The 13,696-nt window shown below is 35.7% G+C and overlaps 1 protein-coding gene across 21 annotated transcripts in view; it reads left to right on the forward strand.

Moving 5' to 3' along the window:
• Positions 1 to 13,696, forward strand: part of LOC108718009 (dystonin) — a 243,134-nt gene that overhangs the window by 195,656 nt on the left and 33,782 nt on the right. For 17 of the 21 annotated variants that reach the window (XM_018265528.2, XM_018265532.2, XM_018265535.2 and 14 more), the window contains 12 exons: positions 1,550 to 1,711; positions 2,828 to 2,998; positions 3,084 to 3,250; positions 5,584 to 5,743; positions 6,898 to 7,224; positions 7,762 to 7,846; positions 8,206 to 8,447; positions 10,406 to 10,612; positions 11,403 to 11,522; positions 11,631 to 11,738; positions 12,199 to 12,417; positions 13,232 to 13,435. In XM_018265528.2, coding sequence (XP_018121017.1) covers positions 1,550 to 1,711; positions 2,828 to 2,998; positions 3,084 to 3,250; positions 5,584 to 5,743; positions 6,898 to 7,224; positions 7,762 to 7,846; positions 8,206 to 8,447; positions 10,406 to 10,612; positions 11,403 to 11,522; positions 11,631 to 11,738; positions 12,199 to 12,417; positions 13,232 to 13,435 — 2,172 coding nt within the window. The remainder of the gene's footprint in view (positions 1 to 1,549; positions 1,712 to 2,827; positions 2,999 to 3,083; positions 3,251 to 5,583; positions 5,744 to 6,897; positions 7,225 to 7,761; positions 7,847 to 8,205; positions 8,448 to 10,405; positions 10,613 to 11,402; positions 11,523 to 11,630; positions 11,739 to 12,198; positions 12,418 to 13,231; positions 13,436 to 13,696) is intronic. The other 4 variants (XM_041564720.1, XM_041564719.1, XM_041564713.1 and 1 more) reach the window with 1 other exon arrangement.

Here is a 13,696-nt window from a genome sequence, read left to right on the forward strand (position 1 = left end):
GGCCAAAAATGGACGTTTTGGAGCACTCCAAGCCTAATTATAGTAAATTAAAGTATAATGGAAGTGCAATGGACCTTGCCAACTTTGCTTTAAATAATCTGACAAAAAGTGAGAGATTGATCAATGCAAATTTCCCTGACCCTGAATTGTATTAGTAACTGAAGCATTAGAAGGCACTTAGATAGTAGAAAAGTCTGTAGACTCCATATTTAAATTTCCATATTTAGAAAGTAATGGCATTGATATTGTTTCAAACCAGTACATGCTCAGAACAGGTATGGGACCTGTTATCCAGAATACTCAGGACCTAAGGTTTTCAGGATAACGGATTTTTCAATAATTTGGATCTTCATACCTTAAGTCTTCTAGAAAATCATGTAAACATTAAAAAACAAATACGCTGGTATTGCTTCCCGTAAGGATTAAGTATATCTTAGTTTGGACCAAGTACAAGGTACTCTTTTATTACTACAGAAAAAAAAGGAAATCATTTAAAAAAGTTTTAGATTATTTGATTATAATGGAGTCTATGGGAGATATCCTGTCTGTAATTTAGAGCTTTCTGGATAATGGGTTTCCGGATAAAGTATCCCATACCTGTATCAGAGATGTAACCAGTTTTCAACTTTAAGCATTCCTTAGCAAATGAGAAAACTGGGATTTGGATTTCACACCAGCATGAAGGGCTTTGAATTTGACAGAGCTGATGTTTGTGATTGATGGATGCAGGGATGTGTCATTTAACAACAACAAAAGAGTCCTGCATTTGGAACTTCTAAAATGACACACATAGAAGATATGGTTGCAATACTAACCTACATACTCTGAGATACTTTTAGAGGCACATTTATCAAGGGTCAAATTTCAAATTCAATAAGTTTTTTAAAACTCCCATAAACTCCCATGAACTCGAAATTCGACCAATCGAAATTCATTATAAAAAATCAATTTTTTTAAACTCGAGTGAATAGGATCGACCTAAAAACTTTATCCGAATTTGATTCGAATTTTAAAAACTTGATTCGAGTTTTAAAAACTTGATTCGAGTTTTTTCTCCGAAAATTTGAATGTCAGGAAGGCTACAAACAACTCTATACTGATCCATGGACATCTCCCATTGACTCAAAGAGCAATTCTGCAGGTTTTAGGTGGCGAATAGTCAATGAGTCCTTAAAGGGCCAGAGTATGACAAATCTCGAAAATCAAATTCGAACTTTTTGAAAAACTTGAATCGACTTTGAATAACTCCCTAGCCGAATTTGACAGTTTTGAACATAAAAAACTCAAAAATTCAAATTTCGATTTGAATTTTTAATTTGACCCTTGATAAATCTGGCCCTTAGTCTCAGATCTATTGTTTTGAATCAAGCTTTAATAATGCCTGGGTAGTAGCCCTGCAAAGCAAAACAATGGTTTGCTATATACAGTATGTAAATGTTTTCTGTAATAGGAAGTTAATAAATATATACTGTACAATATGCTTAATTTCATATTGATTATTTCGAATAACATTGTTTTATGAACTGTCAATGATTATTTTCTCATGCAGGCTTTCCAAAAGGAAGAAATTGAGCCTCTTCAAGCCCGCCTGCAGGAGGTGAATTGGTTGGGTCAGGGCCTTGTCCAAAGCGCTGCTAAAAATACCAGCACCGAGAGCTTGGAACATGACCTGGAGGAAGTGAACATGAGATGGAATACTCTGAATAACAAGGTACTTCCAGTCTCTTCCTTTTTTCTGCCATTTCTACCACTTCCATAGTTCTGTGCTAATTGTGCTAGCATTCATTTTTATTATTAAAAATCATTTGGATTATACCCTTTAAGTACCACGCATAATATTGTGTACATCCTGGTATCTATTTTCCCATAGATCAGTTTACTTTTATATAACTCTTAGTGATGTGCTATTAATGCAATTGAGAATTGGAGCAAGCTGTCACACTCACAGTTCAGTCCTGGCCACATCATGGGGCTCACTTACTAAAATGTCAAAATCTGACGATTTTTGTGATTAACTCTGGGCATAACGTTAGTTCCAAAAACCACATTAGGATAAACTGTATCTGCCTTTGTTGTGATCTAGTTCAGCTTATAGTATTGCTCTAGTACAAAGGTTCTTAATGTTTTTTCTCTGGGACCTTGATTAAGTGGGACTGCCATCTTCCTAACTAAGGATGCACCGAATCCAGGATTCGGTTCGGGATTTGGCCAGGATTCAGCCTTTTTCAGCAGGATTCGGATTCGGCCGAATCCTTCTGTCCGGCCGAACCGAATCCGATTCCTAATTTGCATATGCGGAGCGGGAAATCGTGTGACCTTTTGTGATAAAACAAGGAAATAAAAAATGTTTGTCCCTTCCCACCCTAATTTGCATATGCAAATTAGGATTCGGTTCGGTATTCGGCCGAATCCTTCGTGAAGGTTTTGGGGGTTCCGCCAAATTCAAAATAGTGGATTCGGTGCATCCCTATTCCTAACCCATTTATATATCATATCATAGGGAACTAAATATCATAGGGACCTATTTTTTTGTTTCAAGACCCATTGGCTAATAATGCCTGTTCTAATCGGTTCTTGTTGACAACATTTTGTATGCTCTGGTTCTCAGGTACAGTTAACAGATATTTTTTTAGTTATACCGAACTATGCACAATACTTTGACTCGACTATTTATTCATATTCTATTTAAAACCATTTTATGGCACATACTGGGATTGTACATAGAACTGATAAATCATTTTAAGTAAACTCTAAAATAGTGATTTCACTACCTTTAACATGTTACGTTTTTACAATAATATTGTGCTGTTTACTGTTTCGATTTTAGGTTGCTCAGAGGGCTGCTCAACTACAAGAAGCTCTTCTTCACTGTGGAAGGTTTCAGGATGCTCTGGAATCTCTTCTAAGCTGGCTCACAGATACAGAGGATCTGATTGAAAGTCAGAAACCTCCATCAGCAGAGTTTAAAGTGGTGAAAGCACAACTGCAAGAGCAAAAGGTACTGCTTTTCCGTCACTTGTTACATGTGGGCCCAGGTGTAGAGTACAACTCTGTTTTCTCATATTAAATGATCTTGCTTCTAGTTACTTCAGAGACTTCTGAATGACCGGAAACCTACTGTTGATGTAATAAAACGAGAAGGGGAAAAGATTGCAAGTTCTGCTGACCAAGCAGATAAAGAAAAGATCTTGAAACAACTGAGTGCCTTAGAGCATAGGTGGGACGAGCTACTGAAAAAAGCAGAGATAAGGTAAAACCGAATCACACATATGTCTATAGAGACTTTCATTCATCCAGGTCATGATATAAATATAAAATATAGAAATATATATATAAAAAATCTAGTAGAGTTAAGTCTAAAGCAACTGGACTTTTTTTTTCAGTTAAACTGAAGAAGCTAAGCAACACATTTTGGGGCAGAATTACTAAGCTCGAGTGAATATTTCAAATAAAAAAATATTCGAATTTCGAAGTAATTTTTTGGGTACTTTGACCATTGAATTGGTCAAATTCGATATTCGAATTCGAAGGATTTTACTTTGAGGGTCGAATTCGAGGGTTTTTTAACCCTCGAAATTCAACCCCTGATAAATCTGCCCCTTTATGTTTATATCCAAAATAAGACCTGAAAATAGCCAATCATTTTAGGTTTACTGAATCTTACGAATGGCATTTTTTTTGACTGGATCAAAAGTTAAAAATCTCAAGTAATTACTTTGAATACTTAAATGCAGAGATATTCTAGGAATGAATTCCAAACTATGCTGCATCAACAAACAGATCACACTTTCTATAACAGTAACATTTACAAGTAACTTTAAAACTTTGAAAATTGTTTAATTAATGTATATTGGAAAGTTACTTGGAATTAGATTTTCTTTTGCTATGCAAAAAACTTTTTGGGTGGAGGTACAATTGTCTGAATGCCAAACTCCTTGACAAGAAAATATCATCTGACAAATTATTTGGCAATTTATGTTACTGACTTAAATGTTACAATCCTCATTTTGCTTTGTTTCTCCCAACTGTCAGCCAACATGAACTGTTATAAATTACTGCAAAAAGAAGTTTCAACTCTGAATGTACATTATAATTATGCTTTTCCCATTTTTGTTAAAGATTCCTAACAACATGATTTCCTGAATGAATATGTGTTGTTCAGCAGGGAATATGTGTCTTTGAGCTAAAAATATTTACCTAAGAGCAAGTGGTAGCCCTGAGAAAATTGGAAGAACCAGATGGGTTCACAAGGGCAATAGAAGTGAAACTGCCGGTGTCTGGAGCCAATAAATGCTTCTGCTGCTGCTGAAATAATAACACTGAATCCACCTAAACTCCTTTTTTTAAGCAGTAATTGCATGTTGTTGGTCTGGCTTGTCTCTCCGCTCAGATGATGTCACTAGATTCCTTCAGTGTAATTACAGCAGAAGCTTTGAGCAGCATTCTTTCAGAATTCACTTCCTCCGGTATAGCTCTATGGTTAATCAAAATGTAATAAGATCAGTAGGAAAACATAAATCTAACCCCTCACAAATATTTTGATATTTTTAATATTAAATAGATGCTTTTGCCAGAATACAAATGTTTAATTTTGCCTGGAATAAACTATTTCTTGGAACTGTAGTTACTATGTAGTATTCCTTTCAGTCATAAACAGAAGCCCAGTGATATCATATATATTCCCAGGGTCAAAGTGAGTGTCCCTGCTGCCCAGATGCCGCCCCCCTCTCCCGATCTGTGCTTAAAAATCAGCATCGGAGCAGGTCAAAATGGGGCAGCATCGCTAGTGCATTGAGCGCAATAGCACTCTCTGCACTAGCGGAGCCAAATTTCCAGATAAAAACCTGGAAATTCGGCTCTTAAAGTTACAAGAGGAGGCTTTTTGCCACCCCTTGTAACTGGCTGCTCCCCTGCCTCCTGAGACAAGGATCTTGCCTTGCCTCATGGCAGGAGCGGCCCTTCCCACCGGATAACTCAGCATTAATTACCCTTTACCTGAAAGTGACATTAATATTTTACAATGATAATGAAACAGATAAGGAGGCTTTAAACATCAGTCAAAAAATTGTGTACAGCACAAACCCTATTTATTGAACAAGGTGGAATGAAAAACCAGGCTGATCCATGTATTTGGCTAGTGGACCACATCAACGGACCAGTGCAATCTGACTTGATTTTATTTTAACCAGACAATCCTTGGCTAGATATCTACTAGCCAGGCCACAATCGGACTTTAAACACAGTGCTGGCACAGTCTGGAGAGTCTAAGTCAGCAGCTAAAATTGGACTGTGTATGGCTAGTTTCAACTGGGCGAAAATTAGGAGAAATATATAACTTATAAACTATATCAATATATGAAATGTGAATTTCTAATGTAACAGAAAATAAAATACCATTAAAGCTTGTGTTAAAAATCAAATGCCAAAAGGCCAAACATGACTTTTAAGCGTGTTTATAACAGGTCTGGATGCTTTAATAAGTAATGTATAATTTTATTATACAACTTATTATGTCTGGGAGACTTTAAGAAAGTGTGATTTTTTTCTGTTTCACAATTAAATAGTACAATTTGGCTTTTACAGAAATTGCCAGTTGGATGGTATTTTAGTTGTAGCAGAGCAATTTCGTGATTCTTTAGAACCTTTATCTGAATGGCTCACATCCACTGAGAAAAAGCTTGCAATCTCAGAACCCATCGGTACTCAGACAGCCAAACTTTTGCAGCAGATTTCACAACAAAAGGTAAGTTGTCTTGTTTAATGCTTATCTTCTGCAACATGACCTTGTACTTAAACATACCACAATTTGACAATGGATATTTAATGCATTTAAGGAAGCAATTCGTTTTCCACTATTTATTTTATATTTAAATGACATTGTGTACATATGTGATGTTTTCCTTTTTATATATCCTCTGACTATTTTTTCCTTTAAACTGTACAAAATGTCTTTGTGCATATTAAATACAGTTACATAAAGGCTCAGATACATTGCAGTATCTTTCAAATGTTACAGTAGTTCATCTGAGTTATTTCTGCGCTTAAATGTACGTTTTTTTTCTTAGCAGTGATTAAGTAATTTGCATTAATCTGTATGACTCAAAATTTTAGCCAGAATGTTTAGTGCTGTGTATATGAATTATTCTTTGCATATTTCATAATTTTCACACTGGTAGTTGAAATTAAGTTGCTGCTACACAATGTCTTTAGTGTGTCTTTAGTAATACAGTCAGGTTTCAGGACATCCAGTCAACAATCCCTTTGTAAAAGTTGTTTTACTGATGGGTGCTTTAGGGCTAGGGCCACATGGGAAGATTTCAGGGAGATTAGTCGCCTGGCGACTAATCGCCGTGTCTTTGAGGCGACTAATCTCCCTGAATGGCTTGCTGGTATCTCGCACCCGCTAGCAATAAAGTCGCCTGCGCCTATTCACAAGCGGCGACACGTTTTTCAAAGTCGCTCGTAACGTATCGGCGCGTGTGAATAGGCGCAGGTGACTTTAGGGCTAGCGGGTGCGAGATACCAGCAAGCCATTCAGGGAGATTAGTCGCCTCAAAGACGCGGCGATTAGTCGCCAGGTGACCAATCTCCCTGAATCTTCCTGTGTGGCCCTAGCCTTAAGAAGCTTTTAATTCTTTGATAGGACTTTACTAATAAATAACACCCTCTCTGCAGCTTACAACTTATCTTTCCTTTTCTATTAATGGAACACACTGCATAAACATTTTTGGACTATTATAACAAAAGAAAGACTGTTTATATTCTTTTTTTTCATGGTATTATCACATTGCATGCACCCACTGATTACATTTTAAGTTCTTTGTTTTTTCATTTATTTGATTTGGCCATCGTTTCTGTTCTTTTTCTTTTGTTTTACATTTTTACCACCCAACTCAGGCCTTAGAAGATGACATCACAGCTCACAATAAAAGTTTACATCAATCCCTGAGCATTGGGCAGGCATTAAAATCCTTAAGTTCAAGGGAAGATAAAGAGATGGTAAAGGAAAAATTAGACACTTGCCAGACGCGATATTTGGAGATCCAGGACAAAGGTAGCAGGAGGTGTGAACTACTGCATCAGGCCTATTGCAATGCTCAGATATTTGGGGATGATGAGGTTGAACTGATGAATTGGCTGACAGAAGCTCACGACAAACTGAGCAAGCTCACAGTTCAAGATTACAGCACTGATGTGCTCACCAGACAACGCACTGAGCTGCTGGTATTTTACATTTGTTTGTTTTTTTTTGTTTGTTTGTCTTCACATTCTGTTAATTTGCTTTTTTTATGATCTTTTACACTTACAACCACATTCTATTACCAAAAAAATTAATGAGGAGCTCTGTGTGAACAGTGTGTTCCAGACATATCGGAAAGGCACGCATCGTGTATATTTAGAGTTAAAGGGAAGACATAAATGCATTGGGCTGTGAGGTATCTAATTGCATGTACTTTATTTAGTACCAGTATGATACATTGGTAGTTCTGCAACCATATTGGCATAGAAAGGTACAGACCCAGTATTTTTTCCCAGTTGATAAAATGGCTACATTATTTAAGGCTATGTTGAGCAGCTGAACAGGTCAATGGGATCATTGAGCAAACACATTTTACAATAAAACATATTATACAATATCCGAATCAAAGTAATGCTCAAATTGATGAATTATTTTGGACCCAAACATAGGAACAATATTGGTTGAAATTTAAGTTTACATTCAGAGATTGCGTCTCTTAAAAACATAAATTTTAATTCTAGCTTCTTCAGGAAGATATCATGCTTAGAAAGCAGAATGTTGACCAGGCCATCCAGAATGGAGTGGAGCTGCTAAAACAAACTACAGGTGAGTGTGAAATTATGGTTCTTATTTTCCTTTTTACAGCGAACAACAAGATATTGAGGCTATGAAAATGATGAAAGCAAATTACAGATCTAAAAGAAATGTTGCTCTGAGGGAAGATCAGTTCTCGGCATCGTTTTCCCATATTTAATGCAAAATATTGTGCTATTGAACCTTCATTTTCTCATTTAGATCGAAGGGAAGGTGTTTTGTTCCAGTAATAGTTTAGCTGTGTTATTTGGTGAAAAAAATTATACATTTAGATTAACTTGTATTTTGGTAAACAAAAAGAAGTATTTTATCTCCTTAAAATACATTATAGGATTGTAGAAGATTCATTTTGTTCTTTATTTACTCTACAGGTGATGAAGTTGTAATCATTCAGGAAAAGTTAGATGGCATCAAATTAAGATATGCAGAAATCACAAAGTTAAGTTCAAAAGTGTCCAAAACATTAGATCAGGCTCTTCATCTTGCATCTCAGTTTCACTCAACTCACGAAGAACTTAGCAGGTGGTTGGACAAGGTGGAAGTAGAACTGAAAGAATACGAAACACAGAACTGTACTCCGGAGGAGCTGAGCATTGTACAGGAAAGGAAAAAGGTATTGATTATGTGCTGTATGTTTTGCTTCCATATTTAAAAAATTACATTATGGGGTAAATTTATCAAAGAGTGAAGTTCCGCCACTAGAGTGAAATTCCGCAGCTCTCAATTCATTTCTATGGGATTTTGAAAGGCGTATTTATCAATGGGTGAAAGTGAAAGTTCACCCTTATATAAAAATCCCATAGAAATGAATGGAGAGTGGCGGAATTTCACTCTAGTGGCGGAACTTCACTATAAACTTCACTCTTTGATAAATATACCCCTTTGTTTGCTAAATTGTGCAAAGTAGAAAAAAAGGTATGTCTCTTTGTGAGGAATGACTTTATTGCAGAGGCTATGAGCAAATATACAGTATGGGTTGTATTCCTTAGCTTCATAGCTTAGTCTTTCAATTAACAAGCTCCAATTGGTCATAGCCTTTTTACTTGCTTGGCGCAACACCAGATTTTATTCTTTTAAAATACATTGTAGGTTACAATGGGACTATGGGAGATTTAAAAAAATATTTTTCGTTTTTTAATAAATTTACAGGTGATTAGGAAGCCCACAAATAAAAAACAATTTTACCTAATATATTTCAGTTTGTTCAGTTGGCCCTAAGTAGAAACTTCTGTTGCGTGACAGATTTTCCATGTACACTACAATGTATAATTATTAGTTTTCTTATTACCCTCAATATAACATTATCAGGTGGTTAATGATTTTTGTAAAACATACTTTTCACGTGGCATGGAATTTCTTTCTATGGAAGATGTCAGAAACATTTATTAAAGAAAATGGTTTGCAGATAAGCAACATTTATTTCTGTGAAATTGAAAGTATTAGATTTTGAGTGACATTTTGGGAAGATAATAACCAAGGTTACTATGATGCTATTCAATTTTAATAAAAGTGTGGAAGTTTATTAAACCCAATTGTCTGTCATCCTCAGTTATTAGTTGAAGTATAAATAGTTTTGAACAGTAATTACATGATGTTCCTTAAATTGAGGATTAAGGGCTCATTACGATGAGCACTCAAACCTATGCTCCCCTTTTTTCCGTTTTAAAGCTCTCAGCCGCAGGGGAGTGCAGGAAGGAATGCATCTAATTAATTTGAAGGAACCCGTACTGACACATGTGCATGTAAGCATTGAATGCAGTTGGAATGCAGCATGTTAAGTTCCACATGTGTTTCTGCTGCTGAAATGCATATGTGTCAGTACAGGGCCATTTTAAAGAGCTGTGTGCATTCCTTCCTGTATTCCCCTGCGGCTGAGCACTTTAAAACTGAACACAGGGGAGCACAGGTTTGAGCACTCTTAAGTACAAGCTCTAATAATCTAGGCAAACTAGGTGCTACTCAGAACATGGATCTCTCTTGACTCTTTTGATACATAGCTTCTTCAAGTAGTCCACATTGTGTGGTTGTGGTTTATACTGACCCAGAATATTAAGTAGATTTATACTAGTATCCCTTTGAGGCTCTCTCACAGCCATAGGCTAAATAATCTGCCACTGCTTGTAAAATTGTGTTTGCTTTCTCATTACTAATGATGCTGCATTTGCTTATTTTACCAGTGAGACAATTTATGCTATGTAACAAGACGTAATTAAAGCAAGAAATGTATCATACCATATCATATAATCATCTGAAATCCTGGTAATTCTCTTATTTTAGAAATGATAACGGGTGCTGTTAAATCATTATAAGGAAGGAATATAGCATAGTTATTGTACACCAAATTTTACAGATTTTTGATGTAAAGATATTTCAAAGAACAAAAAATACTATATGGTTAAAAGAAAAATGTGCTACATGTCGGCTTGCTGTACTGAAGAAATGGCATGTTTAAATTTACTGGTGTGGTGGCTGGCCTGTACCAGTGGCTGTTTTGCTCCGATATATAAAACGTATAACATTAGGCTGCCTAAAGGCTTCCTTAATCCTTAGTCATTTTGTATTTATTTTCAGGAGCTGAAGCAAGAAACTAAGACCAGCAAGGCTCTGTTGGTCTCTCTGAATGATGTTAGCAGTGCTTTGCTGGAACTAGTGCCATGGAGAGCAAGAGAAGGGCTTGACAGAATGGTAACAGAGGATAATGAACGCTATAGATTAGTAAGCGACACTTTAACGCAAATGGTAGAAGAGATAGATGCTGCCAGAGTGAGAGCTCAGCAGGTATGGAACAGTCTATTGTTATTTTACTGAATAAAGATAAATTGCCTTTTTGTTTCCAGATCAGAATGAGAAGGTTTGAGGGAAAAAATATTGTTGCCATCAATTTGTTATGGGGAAACTGAAAAAAGAATTGCTTAAAAAGAGCTTATCCTAACTAGCGAGATATTTATGGGCTAGAGCAAAGCTAATCTTGGCATTGTTAAAGCCATCTGCTTCATTGTCACTGGATCAGAAATGGTACTCTAAACAAAAAAATATCTCTGAATAGTTTAAGCAAAGAGTTTTTTTTTTCCTCTTATGTATTATTTTATATATTTTTCATTTATTTGTACTTGTATATATTTGGAAAATTGCCATCATTGGTAAATGCTAGACTATATTGGTAAATGCCGACTATTAATACTATATTTAGTATAGTAATGCATAACTTCTTTGTGCTGTAAAATGTACTGTATAGAATGTTGTATTGAATGATTCCCATTGTAGATAATGGAGAATTGTGGCTCTTAGGACACATATGAGCAATTACAGCCAAAAACATGGACCCTTTAATACTCTGGTGTTATATTCCTGTATGTACTGTAAGGCAGACAGTTTGCAAAATGCATATACTTTTGTGTTAGAAAGCCTGTGTTCTGTCAGTATAATGAAACTACAGTATTATTTTAATATAGCCAGAATATAATAAGGATTGATAGCAATCTCATCCACAGTTGCTCAGCAATACAATGTAACTAGTCTGTTGTTGCCATGTACTGTTCCATTGTAGCATTATGTTATTTTTGATTAGTTCGAGCAAGCTGTTAATGCAGAGTATTCATGGACTGAAGAAGCAGAAAATAAATTAAGGTCATTGGGTCACATTCGACTTGAGCAAGACCAGACCACAGCTCAACTTCAAGTCCAGAAGGTAACGGAATTGTCTTAACGTTTCCGAGATGCTTTATATTGCTGAATCGTGAGTTTTCTGAGATTTATGGGGTTTATTTGAGTGTTCATACATTTCTTTTTATTTAAGGCATTCACAATGGATATATTACGACATAAAGATTCAATAGATGAACTGATTGTATCAGCAGATGACATTATGAATGCACTTAATGAAGAAGAGAAGAAGTCTATAAAGGTACAAATATGTCTGTATTACAAGCTTTAATGCTTGCTTAAAATGGGCTCTATGGAAGGTCGTCTTCCACTAGATAATGGGTTTCTGGATAAAGCAAGCTTATACCTGTACTAATATCAAGACATTTCCTACTCCACCAATTCATCACCATAATCTATCCAACAAATTTTACCGTATGGGCTATTGAAAATTCTACTGTAAATGGGGCAGTTGGAGGTTGCTAATAAGAGCAAGAAAATGTATGTTCTTTTTAAAGTACCAAACAATGTACTTCAGGAATATACAGAACTATAAAACAAAAATGCATTTTTTTCATCATATTTGATGACTGTTGTCTAAATATTGACTGTAAAACAAAATTGTGGGTTATACTTGTTAAATATTACTCTTCTATTCACCATTGTTGTTTGTAACCTTCTATTTGTACATATTCTGTTTAAGTTAATATTTATTTTGCCAGAACAAACTTAAGAACCTGGTGAAGAAATATGACAAGACCTGCCATCTGAACGCTGAAAGGAATCTTCAGCTGGAGAGAGCTGTGTCACTGGTGAACCAGTTTTGGGAGACATACGAAGAACTATGGCCATGGCTCATAGAAACTGAGAATGCCATTTCTCAGCTTCCAGTTGCAGCCCTTGATTATGACACCCTGAAACAGCAGCAGGAAGATATTCGTGTAAGTACTTTACTCAGGAAGCAGTTAACGGATGTCCAAAGAAGATGCTTTATTTGTTAATGTGTCTATTATCTATACAGGTATGGGACCTGTTATCCAGAATGCTCAGGAACTGGGGTTTTCCGGATAATGGATCTTTCCTTAATTTGGGTCTTCATGCCTTAAGTCTACTAGAAATTCATTTAAACATTAAATAAACCCAATAGGCTGGGTTTGCTTCCAATAAGGATTAATTATATCTTGGTTGGGATCAAGTACAAGCTACTGTTTTATTATTACAGAGAAAAAGGAAATAATCTTTAAAATTTGGATTATTTGGATAAAATGGAGTCTATGGGAGACAGTCATTCAGTAATTCGGAGCTTTCTGGATATCGGGTTTCCGGATAAGGGATCCTATACCTGTATTATGTTTTGCATTTTCAAACTAGGTATTTTTCTACCTTTTTGTTAAATGTAATCATTTGGTTTATAGTAGAATGATATTATGAAAATTAGAATTCAGATTCCCATGATTAACATATTATTGGGTTATGTAATTAATATCTAATGTTTGCTACAGGTCTAAACATCTGTAGCAACCAATCAGCAGGCAGACCTCAGTGGCACATGGACATACTTTGTGCCTATTGTTCCAAAAGGGGATTTTTCTTTTCCAAGCATATCTTCAATTATAGCTTAATAGCTGCAGCACACATAGCCTTATGATATTCTACATCAAGCATACTTTGTCTAGTGTTTTCTTTGTGTTCATGGTGAAAGAGTTGTTGTTTTGCAATCATTTTAGTAATCATTTTTTTTGTTTGTTTTTATAGCAACTTCGTGAACTAATATCAGAGCACAAACCTCACATTGATAAAATGAACAAAACAGGTCCTCAGTTATTGGATCTTAGCCCTGAGGAGGGTTTTCTTATTCAGGAAAAATATGTGTCAGCTGATACGCTTTATAGTGAAATAAAAGAAGTTGTGAAGAAGCGAGCCATTTACTTGGATGAAGCCATTTCTCAATCAGCACAGGTATTTACTATTTATCACATGGATCTTTACACTGAAAAGATCCATGTGCACACAGGAGGGATATCTGTACTGTATTTCTACATAACTGACTGACTACCACTTACCCAGTACTACTTGACAATTATGTGCAGGAGAGAAGCACAATATAAGCACAATATAGGGCAGTTCTCCATGCACAGAGAGGTGAATTGAGTTTAGGAAAAGGAATATTAGACCCCCAGTTATGCCTTTATTTTTGAAACTGAATAAATAGTATTTAGT

This window comes from Xenopus laevis, chromosome 5S, assembly GCF_017654675.1.
Source record: "Xenopus laevis strain J_2021 chromosome 5S, Xenopus_laevis_v10.1, whole genome shotgun sequence".
In the NCBI taxonomy this organism is placed as follows: domain Eukaryota; kingdom Metazoa; phylum Chordata; class Amphibia; order Anura; family Pipidae; genus Xenopus; species Xenopus laevis.